At 37.7% G+C, this 19,001-nt stretch overlaps 1 protein-coding gene across 3 annotated transcripts in view; it reads right to left on the bottom strand.

Moving 5' to 3' along the window:
• ITPR2 (inositol 1,4,5-trisphosphate receptor type 2) overlaps positions 1–19,001 on the bottom strand; it is a 586,442-nt gene that overhangs the window by 392,821 nt on the left and 174,620 nt on the right. For all 3 annotated transcript variants that reach the window (XM_086401652.1, XM_086401653.1, XM_086401654.1), the window contains 5 exons: positions 16,739–16,838; positions 16,070–16,230; positions 7,394–7,535; positions 4,596–4,757; positions 375–547 (listed from right to left, as the gene is read on the bottom strand). In XM_086401652.1, the coding sequence (XP_086257778.1) occupies positions 375–547; positions 4,596–4,757; positions 7,394–7,535; positions 16,070–16,230; positions 16,739–16,838 (738 nt within the window). The remainder of the gene's footprint in view (positions 1–374; positions 548–4,595; positions 4,758–7,393; positions 7,536–16,069; positions 16,231–16,738; positions 16,839–19,001) is intronic.

Raw genomic sequence — 19,001 nt, 5'->3', positions numbered from 1 at the left:
TTCTAGTTGGTTTGTAGGCTTCTATTTTCGCATCTCTAATATATGGATAATATTTCATGACCAGTGTACTTCAGGAGAATGTGCAAGGATTTAAATGAAACAGTGTATTAATATATATATGGACATATTCTAAAAAACTATGGCGAACTATAAAAACACAAGTTATCAGAGTGAAAATCAACCACATTTAAATACATTATCTATAAAGGGCTTTGATGTCCTATGAGATAATAACTCACGATGATACATAATTATCATAGCAATAAGTCCAACATTGTTTTGTCCATGAAAGAATTCTAACTGTACAAAAGTTCTGAAAATACAGCAATAAGCCATAATCCCCACAAGAAAAGACTGCATGAACTACTTCAAACCTTGGCTCTCGATTTCTCCTGAGTAAACTAACAAATGTTTCTATTTCTTTTGCTGTAATGTGTTTCTCTAGTAGTTTTCTGTTGTTGTGCAACAAAGCTGTGATGGTATCTTCTGCCAAAATATCATAGCCAATCTGGGACTGCATGACACAGAAATTCTTAGCAATGTATTCCTGCAAAGGAGAAGGACTGTCAGAATGCACTGCCAAACAGCTTAGAAATAACAGGTTCTATTAGGGTCAGCAACAATGATTAATTTATTCATAAGAGAAATGCACTAAAAATTATTGTCCAAAGAAAAGCAAATAAGTAATTCTTAAATAAATAGAATTTTTGAGGAAGGAATTGCCAATATATTAATATAGACCTCATTTTAATTATAACAGAAAATTACATGTCTAGAAGTAATTTTTAATATGGTACTTAACACTTACAAATTAGAAAAAAATAAACCTAATTAAAATCACAATTTTTTATGACATGATAACTAAGTATCTCACCAGTATAACAGATGGCCCTCTTCAAACACTCACTAAAAGTCATAACCCAGGATTTTGGCATAATTACAGAAAGGAAAATGACCCTCTGACATTTTGTTCATGAAGCACGAGCTTCATACTGTTATATGAAGATCCCAGGTGAACCTAGGCTATTTCTTTTTTTTTACACATACTACAATGATCTATTAAATCTTCTTTTTAAAATGATGATAAAATTACCTAGCACTTTTCATCTTTAAAAAAAATCAGTGAAAAAACTCACAAATAAAAAGGTAAACAGGAAAAAAGTCCAGTAAGGTAATATGATTAGTCACTTTATTGCTCACACCGATTCATCCAATAGATATTTCTGGAAGGCCATTCCAGCTGTATAGTATGGTTATATAAGAGGATGTGCTTGTTTTTAGCAAACACATGTTACAGAATTGAGAGCTAGGGGTATGGCAGTAAACAAGACAGACAAGCTCCCATGGAGCTCATGTCTAGTGATAAAGGGCAGTCATTGAGCTAACAAACAGGATCATTTTAGGTATTGATAAGTGAAATGAAACAAGCAGAAGCATGGGAAAAGCTGACAAATTTAGATGGGGTAGGTGCTGAAAAGGTGACATTTGACCTGGGATAGAAATGATGAAAATGATGAAATAATGGAAATGATTTTTTTTAAAAATGAGGCAATCATGGGGAGAGAAGTCATCGAAGCAATGGGAGTAGCAAGTGGAAGGTTCCGTGGTGGTGGAACCCAGTCTTCTGAGTTCTGTAATCACAGAGTGCCCGTTGCAGCAGGAAAGTCGTCAGTGAGGAGAAAACAAGAGCTGACATGGGAGGTGAGGTCCTGGAGAGCCATGTGAAACAGAAAGGTCCAATCTTAGAGCAAGAGAGAGCCACCAGGGCGTTTCCCCCATGTATGATTCTACCTGCTTTTTCTCCTTCCCACTAGCCTGCCTCTCTATTCCAAGCCACATCTCAGAACTGGTAAGCTTAACCTTCTCCACAGTCCAAAGTGTTCACTTCAGTTTCTTGGGGATTCTCCTTGGGGATGTTTTCTATGCTGGGAAAATTTACTGACTAGAATGTGTTCCTGACTTAAGTAAAACTTACTGATACTAAGAGAACATTTCATACAAAGATGGGCACAATAAAGGACAGAAAAGGTATGGACCTAACAGAAGCAGAAGATATTAAGAAGAGGTGGCAAGAACACACAGAAGAACTATACAAATAAAGATCTTCATGACCCAGATAACCATGAAGGTGTGATCACTCACCTAGAACCAGACATCCTGGAATGTGAAGTCAAGTGGGTCTTAGCTAGTAGAGGTGATGGAATTACAGTTGAGCTATTTCAAATCCTAAAAGATGATGCACTCAATATGTCAGCAAATTTGGAAAACTCAGCAGTGGCCACAGGACTGGAAAAGATCAGTTTTCATTCCAATCCCAAACAAAAGCAATGCCAAAGAATGCTCAAACTACCGCACAATTGTACTCATCTCACACACTGGCAAAGTAATGCTCAAAATTCTTCAAGCCAGGCTTCAACAGTACGTGAACTGTGAACTTCCAGATATTCAAGCTGGATTTAGAAAAGGCAGAGCAACCAGAGATCAAATTGCCAATATCCACTGGTTCACAGAAAAAGCAAGAGAGTTCCAGAAAAAAACATCTACTTCTGCTTTATTGACTATGCCGAAGCCTTTGACTGTATGTATCACAACAAACTGTGGAAAATTCTTCAAGAGATGGGAATACCAGACCACCTGATGTACTTCCTGAGAAATCTGTATGCAGGTCAGGAAGCAACAGTTAGAACTGGACATGGAACAACAGACTGGTTCCAAATAGGAAAAGGAATACGTCAAGGCTATATATTGTCACCCTGCTTATTTAACTTACAAGCAGAGTACATCATGAGAAATTCTGGGCTGGAAGAAGCACAAGCTGGAATCAAGATTACCGGGAGAAATATCAACAATCTCAGATATGCAGATGACACCACCCTTATGGCAGAAAGTGAAAAAAAAAAACTAAAGAACCTCTTGATGAAAGTGAATGAGGAGAGTGAAAAGTTGGCTTAAAGTTCAACATTCAGAAAACTAAGATCATGGCATCTTTTCCCATCACTTCATGCCAAATAGATGGGAAACACTGCAAACAGTGACAGACTTTATTTTGGGGGGCTCCAAAATCACTGCAGATGGTGACTGCAGCCATGAAATTAAAAGATGCTTACTCCTTGGAAGAAAAGTTATGAGCAACCTAAACAGCATATTAAAAAGCAGAGATTACTTTGCTGAGCACCAAAGAATTGACGCTTTTGAACTGTAGTATTGGAGAAGATTCTTGAGAGTCCCTTGCACGGCAAGGAGATCCAACCAGTCCATCCTAAAGGAAATCAGTCCTGAATATTCATTGGAAGGACTAATGTTAAAGCTGAAACTCCAATACTTTGGCCACCTGATGTGAAAAACTGACTCATTTGAAAAGATCTTGATGATGGGAAAGATTCAAGGTGGATGGAGGAAGGGATGACAGAGTTTGAGATGGTTGGATGGCATTACCAGCTCGATGAACATGAGTTTGAGTAAATTCCCGGAGTTGGTGATGGACAGGGAGGCCTGGTGTGCTGCAGTCTGTGGGGTCACAAAGACTCAGACACGACTGAGCGACTGAATTGAACTGATTCCCAAATAGCATCCAGCCTCCGGGTCAGACATCCTCAGCCCTCCACAGCTCAGCCCACATGCCTTTCCAGCTCACTCCCACAACCATCCTTCCAGATGGACTAAACTCATCACCGAAGTTTCCTGACTATGCACTCATCTCTCCAACTATGTAAGAGAAACATAGGACACTAACTTACCAAATGCTAATTAATTGAAAACAATTTTGTATTAAGCACACATATATTACTGAGCCCACTGTATATTATATTATATTTTAAGACAAAAATGAGATGAAATTCTACATGAGTTGGCAACTTTAAGCTATATCCCTGGATACACCTGGGTTCCCTGTCCTCCATGGTTAGGTGTATCTTGCGATGAAACTGCCCTTCTAGGATCCATTATTCTCTTTTCAGAAATTTGTTCACTAAAATGCCAGTTCCCATACAATTTCTGAAAATGATTCTGTTTTTTTTTTTTTTTTTTAATGATTCTTATTGTATTCAAATGCTTCCTTCTCCAAGCACCCTTCCTGGGTTACCTGAGCTGAGCTCCTCTCTCTCCTGAATTCCCACAATACTGTTTTATCTCCCCTACCCACTCCATGACTCTGCCTTACATTTCAGATGCACATCATATTTTTTCCACCAGACAATGAACTCTTTAGCCTACACATGATGGGGTATGTCACGTGTTTCTAGAAATGCCAAGAAATGTCTCATTCCTCTTTACATAATATATCCAGCATGCCTCCTTCCCATCAGGAGCTAATACCATGCACACATGAGGACTCAGACATCTTCCCCCAACAATTCTAATTTTACAAGGAATAATAAATATGTATGTCATTTTAAATACATTTACAGGTCATTTTTGTGTGTTATAAAATATTTCAATTATAAAAGAAACGTTTTGGAACACACACAAATGACCAAGAGCATTTCACTGCAAAGAAGAATTTCCCATTCCTAATTTATATGTCTTGGAACTGTAACCAAACAACTTCGCCCATACTTTAGATGTTAAAAAGATAAAAAGGCGGGCCATCCTTGAACCTGATTTTTCCGGTAGTCCTGCTGCGAATGTCTCAGCACACGGTAGCACAGCCTCAGCATGTACTTATAGGGGGCGTATCTTTGATCCCCCAGATCTTCCAGTCTCAACATTGAGCCTTCTCCTGCTTTCTCCTTAAAGGGTGCTTTAAGAATCCCAAATACCTATTAAGAAAACAACAACAACTATGACTTATTCTGATGAATGGAGGTGCATGTTTAGAACTTTTTAATTTTTTTATAACAAAAAACGTTGACTCAAAAAGGCTTTTGTAATATTTGAGTAGAATTAGTGGAGAAGGCAATGGCACCCCACTCCAGTACTCTTGCCTGGAAAATCCCAGGTACGGAGGAGCCTGGTAGGCTGTAGTCCATGGGCTCGCTAAGAGTTGGGCACAACTGAGCGACTTCACTTTCACTTTTCACTTTCACACATTGGAGAAGGAAACGGCAACCCACTCCAGTGTTCTTGCCTGGAGAATCCCAGGGATGGGGGAGCCTGGTGGGCTGCCATCTATGGGGTTGCACAGAGTCGGACACGACTGAAGCGACTTAGCAGCAGCAGCAGCAGTGTAAAGTAAAAAAATAAAAGAAAGATTTTTGGGGGGGATATAAGACCAACATATTAAGGGACAGAAAAATACTGCTAAAAATATTCCCTAAATTAAATGACAAAACAATATTTAAATAAAATGCTTCATTTTGTTTAGAAATTCTATTTTATTAAAATAAAAAATATTTGGGAAGTGTTCAACTTCCCTAATAAGTCAGACAGAAAAAGAAAAAAATCATATGATATCACTTATATGCAGAACCTAAAAAAAATTATACAAGTGAATTTATTTTCAAAACAGAAACAGACTCACAGACTAGAAAATGAACTATGGTTACCTGGTGGAAGGTGGGAGGGAGGGCTAAATTGGGGGTTTGGAACTGACACGTACATACTGCTATATTTAAAGTAACCAATAAGGACTTAACGTAAATAAATAAATATTTGGTTAAAAATAATAAAATTTTAAAGATTTTAAGTTTTACCAAGTTACATGAACATATTCAGATGCACTAAAATATAGTTTGACTTCAATGGGCTTTGAAGTCAAACAACTACTTCTGTTATTCCCTATAAATTTCTAAAAATCAAAACACTATAAGGAAAATCAAAACACTATAAGGAAATTTACTTTTCATCTAAAACTGACTACCTCCAAATATTGCTTTCAAACCTCTTAGTAAAAGAATTAACTTATTATTTGTATACATAAAGATGTGACCAAATCAATGAATGTATCAGCATTCAAAACAAATAAGGAGCCATATGGGCACCTGGTGATACCCAGTGACTCAGATTCTTCTTGTAAGAAAATTAGCAGTTGGGAAGTATTTAAAAAGCATTGAGGAGCATGACTCTTTTTAGGCAAGAAGACAGCAGGTAGGATCACCTGGAGATGAACTGGCAGGATGAGTAAATTATTTATAAAAGAGCACCTAGGCAAAGACATGAGGAGTCATACAAGAAAGCAGAATTATCCTCTGTAGTCCATGAAATAAAATATGAATTAAAGTTTCTTCAATAATTCTATATTCACTAAACTGTGAATTTTCTATTTATTATACTGAAGTAAAATATTTGACATATATTGGTTGAAATAATAAATCATTCAAGGTTCTAATAGTCCTTGAAATCAAATGTTTTATACAAAAGAAATGCTAATGTTAGAAAAGACTTTGTCTCATTAGATTTGCAACCTTTATTTTATTTGAGAAAACTGTTGATTTTATATATTCTGACAATCAGCTACAGAATATTAACTGATAATGTCTACTATTTTCCTTTCCCAACTCTACAATAGCAGGTATATTAATAACATAAATTTTATTTTTTAAGGATCTTCCTACAGTCCACAGTTAAGGCAGAAGCCCATTACTTATATAGCAATTAACAGAATAAAAAGAATGCACGAAGGTAGGCATGTCCAAACGTGCATAGTATTAGGGAGTAAATTAATTTGCCGGCACATGATGAACAACTTCAGGAAGACATAGCATAGGAGCATTTCTAGACTTCCAGGGAAAAAACTAGAATACTGTAAAGAGCACTTGTGACTAATGAATAGACTGCCCTACTTTTTGAGGGGAAAATGGGGGAAGAGGAGGAAGCAGATGGAAATGGCAGCTTCCAAGCTCCCCTGGAAATTCTACTTAGAACATTATTACAGCATGTTTTCTGGAAACAGTTTGACCATGTAGGTTTTTCAGAGGTCTGTGGCAGGCTGTCTCCAAGATAGCTCTCAGTGAACCCTGCCTCCTGGAATTACTCTCTTATGGAATCCTGTCTTACTGACTGTGAGTTGGAATTATTGGCTCACTTCTAACTAAGAGAACAAGGTAGAAATGATGAGATATTAGAATTTCTAAGATGAGGTTACAAAAAGACTATGACCTCCACCTGGAGGCCCTCTCTTCTTCTGTCTTGGATCCCTCACTTCTAAGGAACACAACCTGCCTGGTCTTGAGGCAGCCCTGTGGAGAGGCCCAAGTGAGTGAGCTGAGTAATAAATCCTCCCCTGTTTGAGCCTCGAGATGACCACAACCCAGCCAAGACCTTGACTGCAGCCTGTGAAACACCGTGAGCAAGAACTGCCCACCTAAACCACCCCCAGATTCCTAGTCCACAGAAAACCTAAGTATCTGCTGGCTTTTGACACTAAGTTTAGGGGTAATTTGTTATACATCAATAGGTAACTAATACAAGAACTTTCCTGATACTATAATTCAAAAGATACAATATGCAAAGTCACCTGTGCCAATATGTTCTGTTCCCTCATTAACTTCTGACGTTCTCGGTTTGGCTTGGTGATAAGCACGTCTAGAACGTCTTGTCCGTTGTTAGGTACATCAGCAACAAAGAAGATAAGGTCTTCCAGTAACTTGGTTACAAACCTATCATAAAAAGAAAGGGAAATATTATGGTGTGCTTAATCTTGGAAATATTTGTAAATAAGCACTAAAACATTAAAAAGTAAAAGTATTTTATAATAAAATCATTTAATGAAATAACTAATACAGTAAATATTTACTTAAATTAGCTGCTGAGTCACTTCAGTCGTGTCCGACTCTGTGCGACCCCATAGATGGCAGCCCACCAGGCTCCCCGGTCCCTGGGATTCTCCAGGCAAGAACACTGGAGTGGGTTGCCATTTCCTTCTCCAATGCATGAAAGTGAAAAGTGAAAGTGAAGTCGCTCAGTCATGTCCGACTCTTGGCGACTCCATGGACTGCAGCCCACCAGGCTCCTCCATCCATGGGATTTTCCAGGCAAGAGTACTGGAGTGGGGTGCCATTGCCTTTTCCCATTTACTTAAATCTTTGCAAAGAGCATCCCTTCTTCAGTTCCACCAACCCCTACTCCTACCTCCAACTCTAATCAAGTATTTGCAAAGACAATTATGAAATAAAACCCCATGAGTCCCAAAATCAGAGGTGTTGAGAGGATAACACCCATCAGCAGATGCTTTTTCATGACTGACTCACAAAGAAGGGTATTTTGGCTTTATGAGAGAACAGCTAAACTAAATTCTTAAACTCAAATTTGTTCTTTTTTATTATCAACTACATTTTCTAATCTTTACCACATTACAATTTCTCTCTGTACAGAATAGGAAAAACTTAAATGACCTGCAAAGAGAGACAAGAGCAAGCCATCATATCTCTAAATTGTTCTGAAAGTATTAACTGATCTATACAAATCATAGCACCCTAAAATCATACACTAATGTTTACCTTTAATTCTACATTTTGGCTATTTTTTTTAACTATTACTTGAACATTAGTGGCATCTGGCACCTTCCTCCCTTAGCTTTCTTCTTCCTCCTTCCTGCGGTTTATCATTTCCTGTGTGACTCTTTTTTGTAAAATTCATACAGGCACTACACCACCAGGGAACTGCATCATATATGAATTTTTTAATACTACAAAAACTATCCAACAAATATTTAAGTAAACTTTATCCAAGAAGATGTCATATAGATGCATGATGGAATGCTACTCAGACAGAAAAGAATGAAATAGTATCATCTGCCACAACATGAATGGACCTAGAGATTACCATTACTAAGTGAAGTTCAAGTCCGACAGAAAAAGACAAATACCATATGATATCATTTGTATGTGGAATCTAAAATATGACACAAATGAATTTATTTACAATGTTTTAACAGAAACACAGACATGGAAAACAAACTTATGGTTACAAAAACAGGCACAGGGTGGGGGAGGAATAAATTAGGAGTTTGAGATTAGCAGATAAAAACTACCATATATAAAACAGATAAACAACAAAGTCCTACTGAAAAACACAGGGAACCATATTCAACATTCTATAATAAACCATAATGAAAACGAATATATTTATATATAACTGGATCACTTTACACTAGAATCTAACACAACATTGTAAATCAACTATATTTCAATAAATAAGCTTTATCCATATACATCAGCATAATTATTCACTGTTATTAGTATGATCAATCAAGACCACATCAACAAAAGAACTACAATTTAAGAGATTCAGTGACTCTAGAAAAGTGCGGAATGTATTCCGTTATGAAGCACCTTGATCTTACCTCCAGATTCAACTCTTGCAAGGGAGTGGAGCCAAGTGGATAAACCTATAATCCAGAATTTAGCCACCACATCCAAATTCAGCGCACCTCCAAAGTTCATAAACTTACTCCAAATTCCAGAGATATGTTTTCTTGTGTGCCTATTTTAAATTCTAACCCCATCTGTTTCTTTTCGACAAAATGTCTTAGGAATAGGATTCACTGACATAGCTTCTAGGGGCACCCACAGAAATGTAAAACATGATTTCTACACATCAAAATGTGGTGTGAATTTCTTTCCAAATTGTGACTCAACATCTTCTAAATTATTCTGTTGTCCTTAACAGCAATAATAAAATATTTATTTTGAGCTCAGACTTCTTCAGCAAACTAAAATTGAGTTGAGCTTCAAGGGCTCAATTTACAAGTCCAGTCCAAGCATAAATATATCTGCATTTTCTTTTTAGAAGTATTGGGTTTTGTTTTTTTTTCTCTTGCTGTTTAGAGGATATTGTATTCAGGTGTTTAGTTATTTAAGAAAGTGCAACTCTGGGAGCAACTACAAATGCCTCTGCTTCAAACTCTTCCAGATGGCTTACAAATGAATGATGGTGGAGATGCAGATGTAGAGAATGATCTTGTGGACACAGCAGGGGAAGGAGAGGGTAGGACACATTGAGAAAGTAGCTTTGACATATATACACTACCATATGTAAAACGGATAGAGTGGGAAGTTGCTCCATAACACAGGGAGCCCTGCTTGGTGCTCTGTGATGACCTAGAGGGGAAGGATGGGGGGCTGCGAGGGAGGCTCACGAGGAAAGGGGATATATATATACATAGATAGTTATGACCGATTCTCAATGTTGTACAGCAGAGACCAACACAATATTGTAAAGCAATTATCTTCCAATTAAAAATAAATTAAAAACTGGTGATAGCTAATGGAATGATGATGAAGAAAATTAACAGTCTTGACTGAGAATGACTATACATTAACCTTATTTGCAGAGCCCACCTCCCCTAATGATGAGGCAATGATAGTCAAGAAAATGAGTCTTCTCTTTTGACCTCCAAAACTGTTGAAACCTTATTGTTGTCTTTTCACCTCAAGCATCCCATCTGTGGCAAATAAAACTGATTTTTTCAGTTTAGACCAAATTACAATTCTGTACTGGGAGATGGGTGAAAGTGAAAGTGAAGTCGCTCAGTTGTGTCCGACTCTTTGTGACCCCATGGACTGCAGCCTACCAGGCTCCTCCGTCCATGGGATTTTCCAGGCAAGAGTACTGGAGTGGGTTGCCATTTCCTCCTCCAGGAGAGCTTTCCAACCCAGGGACTGAAACCGGGTCTCCTGCATTGTAGGCAGACGCAGGTCCTTTAATCACTCAAACTTATTAATTTCCCTTTATTAAAAACTTTTTGTGTGAATTTTATCATATGCACCCATGATAAACAAAATATATATTTAAAAAAGACATACCTAAAACATAACAAAAACCAGGAACGAAATAAGAAGCACAGTGATAAGCAAGGATAATATTCAGTACTGGCAAGACAATGGGGACCGAAAGCATATGGCAGGGAACTAAACTAAAGACACAAAAGCAGAGACTAAAGCAAGGTGTCTCCATCTCTTAAAGGAACCTTAAACATATTGTGACCCCTGTTCCAGCCCCGGCTGTGCAGTGAGTGAGTGATAGGAGGAAAGAGAGGAAGCACACAGACAGAACTGGACTCAACCACCTGCAATCTCCATGGCCAAAGCCTCAAATTAGCGGAGGACACAAATTCTCAGCCCTCACTATCAGATCTGGCTCTGGACTTGTTGAGATGAGCAAGGTGGAAGCAACCATAAAACTAATAAAGAAAATGAGAGAATGCAGAGAGAGAATAAGAAAAATATTTCCACTCAAGAAGAACCTGCATATTTAAATTTCAAAGCACAAGAGAAAAACTGACATTAAGAAAACCATCCATCATACTGAAAAGCCAGGAGGCACTTCATCACCAAAAAAATGCAAGTAGCAGTACAATTTCAAAATAACTTTTAAATCAGTGTGTTTCCGATCCTCAAAGAGTTAAGAAAACAATTATATACCAAAGAAGACACTATACATAAAAGAGGGCAGATACAAATGAAGAAAATGTGGCCATGCAAAAGAATCAATAGAAATCTGAGAAACAAAATTATAATCATTTAAATAAAAATATAATTCATGAAGGTAAAATACTACACACACATTCTAAGAAAATGTGGTGACTTATAGACAGTACCAAAAAAATCAATCTAGGAAGCAGGACAGATTTCAAAAGGCAAGTTATAAAAGGAAAGTTAAGAGATAAGGGAGATGAATTAAGAGGATTCGACACCCATCTAATAGGAGTTCCAGAAGAGAGGTAAGAGGAAAAGATAAATATTTGAAGGAAGATGGCTGAAAATTTTCCAGAATTGAAGAAAAATATAAGTATTCTGATTAAAAGTATACCCTAAGTGTCAAGTGGGAAAAATAAAATTAAAAATTACTTGTAAACACATTGTAGTGAAACTTTAGGACATCAAAGACAAAAGAAAAAAATCTACAAAATTATCAGAAAGTAAGCAAAAAAGGCCAATAAAGAATAATAATTCTTAACGGCAAGATACAACAGAAAATAATTGTTATAACTTTAAAATACTAAAGAAAAAGAATTGTCAAGCTGGCATTTCATACATAAAGTATCAGTTAAAAAAGGAGGTAAAATGAAGACATCCCCATATAAAGATTAATAAGATTTATAACCTCATTGAACAGACTAAAGAAAAAATTTCAGCAAAAAGAAAAGTGAACCCAGAGAGGAGTGAAATGCAAGAAATAAAAGCAAGTAGAACAAAAGGTAAAATACATTAATATAATTAATAACTGAAAAATAATTTTAGGAACTAAATTTTCAGGAAAAAAGTGATACATCATAACTTAGATGACATAAGTAATTTAAAGAATAAACTCAGAACTATGGGTCTAGACAACTATTGCCCCCTAAAAAAAAAGATGGGAAGTAGAATAGCAGAGAATAATCAAAGCATTCTGAAGTATTTTTCTCCCATGAGAGAAAGAAATATTTTCAAGTTGTGTAAAAAAGAAGATATAGCTGAAATGTATGACAAGACCATATGGGCACTTGCAAAAGAATAGGAACAGGATCTATAGCTTCTAAACCAGAAGAAAAGTAAAAATGGGGAGAAAATACAAACTTAACCACTCCAACAGAAAGGAAGAAAGAAGAAGAGGGAAAAGAAAAAAAGCTATACAGGAGAAAGAAAATAACAAAATATGATACCCATTGGTATTCAAATAAGTCCAAACACATTATTTAACAAATCAAGGTAATTAAACGTTAGCGAATTCAAATAGACTATCAGATTATATTTTTAAAATCCAGCTCTTGCCTGCTCACAAGACATTAACAAAGCAAAATGACTGGCAAATCTGAAACAAATGGATATCGAAAAAAGGCATCTACTCAAACACAAACAAAGGATAGCTGGTGTCAAGACAGGAATATCAAGCAAGTAAAATGCCTGTGATCCAGCAATCCCACTGCTGGGCATACACACTGAGGAAACCAGAAGGGAAAGAGACACGTTACCCCAATGTTCATCGCAGCACTGTTTATAATAGCCAGGATGTGGAAGCAACCTAGATGCCCATCAGCAGATGAATGGATAAGAAAGCTGTGGTACATAAACACAATGGAGTATTACTCAGCCATTAAAAAGAATACATTTGAATCAGTTCTAATGAGGTGGATGAAACTGTAGCCTATTATACAGAGTGAAGTAAGCCAGAAAGAAAAACACCAATACAGTATACTAACACATATATATGGAATTTAGAAAGATGGTAACAATAACCCTGTGTATGAGACAGCAAAAGAGACACTGATGTATAGAACAGTCTTATGGACTCTGTGGGAGAGGGAGAGGGTGGGAAGATTTGGGAGAATGGCATTGAAACATGTATAATATCATGTATGAAACGAGTCGCCAGTCCAGGTTTGATGCACGATACTGGATGCTTGGGGCTGGTGCACTGGGACGACCCAGAGGGATGGTATGGGGAGGGAGGAGGGAGGAGGGTTCAGGATGGGGAACACGTGTATACCTGTGGCGGATTCATTTCGATATTTGGCAAAACCAATACAATATTGTAAAGTTTAAAAATAAAATAAAATTTAAAAAAATAAAAAGGAAAAAAAATTCAAAGGGAAATGAGACTGCTATAGGAAGATATTAACTCTGTATCAGAAGGACATCTGATCTGGTGATCACATGTTGGATGGCCCCTGCTCTAGATTCTGAGCTCCTATCTCAGGGAACTGGAACCAATACTCAAGCCCGTAAATTGCATGAAGATGTGAATGGAGCCTGTGCTGTTCATGGCTGCATTGCCACCGTGAGCAAACTGTCCTAAGAATACTACACAATTTTAACAAACAAGGAAATCCTGTCACATATGACAATATGAGTGAACCTGCTTTGTGAAATAAACCAGTCATAGAAGGACAAACACTGCATGATTCCACTTACACGAGGAGTGACTGCTTCCTTAAACTTTGCTCCTTACTGTCAAACTATGTTTCAAAATGCTTATATCAGTTATCTCCTGGAAAGCAAGGAGATCAAACCAGTCAATCCTAAAGGAAATCAGTCGTAAATATTCATCAGAAGGACTGATGCTGAAAGCTTCCAATATGTTGGCCACCTGATGTGAAGAACTAACTCAGTGGAAAAGACCCTGATGCTGGGAAAGATTGAAGGCATGAGGAAAAGAGGATGACAGAGATGAGATGGTTGGATGGCATCACTGACTCAATGGACATGAGTTTCAGCAAGCTCTGGGAGTTGGTGATGGACAAGGATGCCTGGCGTGCCACAGTCCATGGGTTCACAGAGTCGGACACGACTGAGCAACTGAACTGAACTGATACCAATTATCATTTCACCAGCTGTCATGAGAATTTCAGTGTGTGAATGCCTGGGAAATTGGTAATTTCTTATTTTTCTTATTCAAATTGAAAGGTATGTAGCAGACCATGAAGTGGATAAATACAGAGAATGCTTGCGCTCTGGTGTATTGGAAACCTATGGACTTTAAAAACACACATGATTAAATCCCCCATTTACAGTGTGACCTTACCTGATTGGCTTAAACTTTCAATTATCCTTTATGTAGAATGGGAATAATGTCCATATCAAGGTTGTTTGAAGGACTAGAGAAATATATTTACAGTACCTAACATAGTACCAAATAAAGTAAGGATGAAATGACTGATGGCTATCAGTATCACTCTTTCTTACTCATTTCCAAAACAGAATGAGTGGAGGAATCAAAGATCCAGTTTCTTCGAGTGTCTCTGAGCGAGTTACAAGGGCAGAAAGCTACACTTTTGCAGACTGTTTGCTGGTATTATATAACATGTTTGCTTTGTGGGACTTGAGCAGAGAAATGTATCTTGAATAAATAAGAACAAAAAAGCATAAAACTTTTAGGGCTTCTAAAACTCCAAACCCAAATATCAAATCAAGTGCATCAAAAGGCATCTCTTAGGAAACATTCAAAAGGAAAGGTCAGAAAGTAACCCAAACAACTGTGTTCAAGCCAAACTAAAATAGAAAAATGTAAACATTCCCCAGATTTTAATGTTACTATGTTCATTTAGGCACCAGGATCTGCTCATTGAGAAGCAGGTGTGCCGCCATGGAGACCATTCTATGTATTTCCTTAGAGTCATTCATTCACCTGAGAGCTATTGCAAGAGTTCACAACTGACTCTTGATGATTTAAAAGTTATTCTAGCTCATGCAGCTCAATACCAGAAAAATAAACGACCCAATCAAAAAACAGGCCAAAGAACTAAAAAGACATTTCTCCAAAGAAGACATACAGATGGCTAACAAACACATGAAAAGAAGCTCAACGTCACTCATTATTAGAGAAATGCAAATCAAAACCACAACGAGGTACCATTTCACACCAGTCAGAATGGCTGCTATCCAAAAGTCTACAAGCAATAAATGCTGGAGAGGGTATGGAAAAAAGGGAATGCAAAACAGGACAGCCACTATGGAGAAGAGTGTAGAGATTCCTTAAAAAACTGGAAACAGAACTGCCATATGACCCAGCTATCCCACTGCTGGGCATACACACTGAGGAAACCAGAACTGAAAGAGAAGTATGTACCCCAATGTTCATCCCAGCACTGTTCTCAATAGCCAAGACATGGAAGCAACCTAGATGTCCACTGGCTGATGAATGGATAAGAAAGTTGTGGTACATATACATGATGGAATATTACTCAGCTTTAAAAAGAACATATTTGAATCCGTTCTAATGAGGTGGATGAAACTGGAGCCTATTATACAGAGCAAAGTAAGTCAGAAAGAAAAACATCAATACAATATATTAACGCATATATATGGGATTTAAAAAGATGGTAACGATGACCCTATATGTGAGACGGCCAAAGAGACACAAATATAAAGAATAGATTTTTGGACTCAGTGGAGAAGGCGAGGGTGGGATGATTTGAGAGAATAGCATTGAAACATATGTATTACCATATGTGAAAGAGATGACAGTCCAAGTTCAGTGCATAAAACAGGGCACTCAGAGCACTGGAACAACCCAGAGGGATGGAATGGGATGGGAAGGGAGGTGGGAGGGGGGTTCAGGATGGGGGACACATATACACCCGTGACTGATTCATATCAATGTATGGCAAAACCCACCACAATACTGTAAAGTAATTAGCTTCTAATTAAATAAATTAATTTAAAAATATGAATGATAAATAAATAAGTAAAAGTCATACTAGAAAGGTACTAACCTCCTTTCATTCTGGGTTATTGTGCCATTTTCCAGCTTTTTAACTGTAGTCGCCAGCACTTTATTTGCATCATTGGCAAAGTCTAAGTCTCGGACCTCGGACAGTGGGACAGACACAATGGCAAATGCTTCTTTATCTTCTTTTGTCTGGCAAGTTCCAATCTGCAATGTGTGTTTCCATTAAGATTAGTTGCTTTATTAAAAAATGATGCAATACTCCTAAAGTACTAACACATCTTAGTACTGCAGAAGAGGTACAAAACAGAAGTAGATGATCCAAACACAACAATTCCTACAAGCATCGCCCACTATGAAAAGCTGTAGAGACACAGATCTCTCCTGCCCGTTTCCTGCCTTGTTCTCAAAGCCCGACTGGCAATGTTTCCCTTTTACCCTTGCCCTTTGCTTCAGTTTCAACAGAGGAGAGGAAATGCCCTTCTGGAATCTTCCTCCCTTCCTACATGCTGCTCCCATTCTCTTGGTATCTCTGCTGCATCTTCTTGAATCACAGCCCTGCAGTGACCTGACTGGTGGGCATGAGTCCTTGATGAAATCCAGTGCAACAATCTCTAATATTGACAAAGTGCAGTTGTAAGAACATGTCAGTCGTCCCCTAATCCTATTCATACAACATCTGGATGAAAAGTAAACCATTCTCAGAAACATTTACCTTCAACATAACAGGCCTCTCTTCATCCGTGTCTATGGGGATGCTAGTACTGGTTACCCATGTGTTTGTACATAGATGTCTTAACCGCACATATGAGTTCCTAAAAGAAAAATAATATTTAAAAAATGGTTTATAAAAAATTAACACACTTAACATCAACATATTTAACAGTTTCATACATGATATGAATATAAATATATTTTAGGCAATTAATGAGTATAGACAAGTCACATTTTAAGGGAAAATCTGACTACAGACTATTTCAAAGCATGCAGTATTATTACCTAGGCCGGTGGTTCTCAAAATCTAGACCTTGGACCAGCACCATCAGCATCACCTGGACACTAGCTAGAAATACAAATTCCAAGGTTTTATCCCAGTCCACTGAATCAGAGAATCTGAGCGTGAGGTCCAACAGTGAGTATTTTACCAGCGTCTCCAGGAAATTCTGATGTATACAAAGGTAAGAAGCACTGCCTGTAACCATCTCAGTTATAATGGCTGTCTCACTGTAGTCCCTTCTGTGGTTTAACCATTTGCACATGAAAGTATACAGTGTAGTCGATCCTCAGTAATTGCAGATTATGTACTTGTGACAAATTATCTCTACCCCCAAAATCAATTCTTGGGGGAACTTTGGCAGTCTTTCTCAGACATGCATACAGTGGCAAAAAATGTGATTCCCTGCCATTCACATCCCCAGTGAGGCTGAACAAGGTGACGCTCTGCCTTCTCGTTTCTGCTCTTGAACCGTCACCAAGTGTCTTTTCGTGGCCTGTATATTACCATGATTTCACTGTCATTGGGGAATTCACTGTTGAAAACAGCCCCAAGTGTAGTGCTGAAGTGCGGTCTTGTGTTCCTGTAGAGCAAAGCTGTGACGTGCATTACAGAGAAAATACTAACGACAGAGAAGCTTCATCCAGGCATGAGTTATAGTGCTGCTGGTCATGAATTCAGTGCTCACGAACCAAAAGTATATATTAAGTGAGGTGTCTTTAACCAAAAACACATAAAAAACAAGGTTGAGTATTAACTGATTGACAAAAATACTGTGTCCAGAAGCTTGCAGGAACCTAACTCTGTATTTCCCTTAGGAGCAATGGTCCCATATTTGCTAATTCACGTTCCAGCAATAGTAAGAACCAATGATAGGTGAATTATGAGAGAGTGTATGAGAAAGAACAGCTAGAGCTTCCTCCAGCTCAAATATTATCATTTTCAGTGAAACTTTTATTATCATTTGTTAAACAAAATGAATAAAGTGTCCATTAAAAGAAAACCATTGTGGTAAGTTCTCTGCTTCAAGTTGCAAGAAGTTCAGAAGGAAAGATAAGATAAATCCCTATAATACAAGGCAGAAAGCATTAAGGCCAATAACAGAAACCAAAAAAAAAAAAAAAAAGGCTTCAGGGAAAGAGATTTAGTCTCAAACACCATGGTTCGGCTCATTCATAAAAGTAGATAGAGACTGAGTTTCAAAAATCTAGAACAGCAAAGGTCCGGTCATTGTCCAAATAATCAGCAAGGTGGTGCTGTAATACCTCTGTGATACCACTTATCTTCTGCATGGAATTACACAGGAGATGTCATTTGGACTCAATTATCCTCACCATTGTATTTTAAGCATCTGGAAAGTGGGGCCATAGCTGGAGAACGACCAGCTCCATGGTCGTTCTTACCCCTGCACTCTTCCTATAGATGCTTATGGAGTCAACCTAGATGGCTGAGTTCCAAACTAATGAGGCCACATTTGAGCCATAACAACTTGCAGTTTCTAACAATTCTAGAAATGAATAACTCCTTAGGACCTACACCACAAAAATCCTTTCTTAGAATCTTTATGTAATTTGAATGTCTAAAATATGAAGACATTGGGAGGACTTCCTGGCAGTCCAGGGCTTAAGACTTAGTCTTCCAATGCAGGAGTATGGGTTTGATCCCTGGTTGGGAAGCTAAGATCCCACATGTCTCAAGGCCAAAAAAAAAAAACAACATAAAACAGAAGCAATATTGTAACAAATTCAATAAAGATTTTAAAAATGATCCACATCAAAAAAATCTTTTAAATAAATAAAAATAAAAGACGAAGGTATGCGTCATAGTGGTTAAGAGTATAGACTGCAAATTCACACTCTTCAGGATCAAATTCCACCTCATGAGCTAGACATTGATTGATCAACCTAGTCACACTAAGCCCGTAGTTCCCTAACCTGGCTGCACATTAGAGTCACCAGAAAAGCTTCTACAGCCTGTTGCCCAG

The sequence above is a fragment of the Bos grunniens genome, chromosome 5 (assembly GCF_055505025.1).
Source record: "Bos grunniens cultivar Pamir isolate PY7600 chromosome 5, Bosgru_T2T1.0, whole genome shotgun sequence".
NCBI classification, from domain to species: domain Eukaryota; kingdom Metazoa; phylum Chordata; class Mammalia; order Artiodactyla; family Bovidae; genus Bos; species Bos grunniens.
The sequence above is the reverse complement of the archived record's forward strand: the minus strand, read 5'-3'. Positions and strand labels throughout refer to the sequence as shown.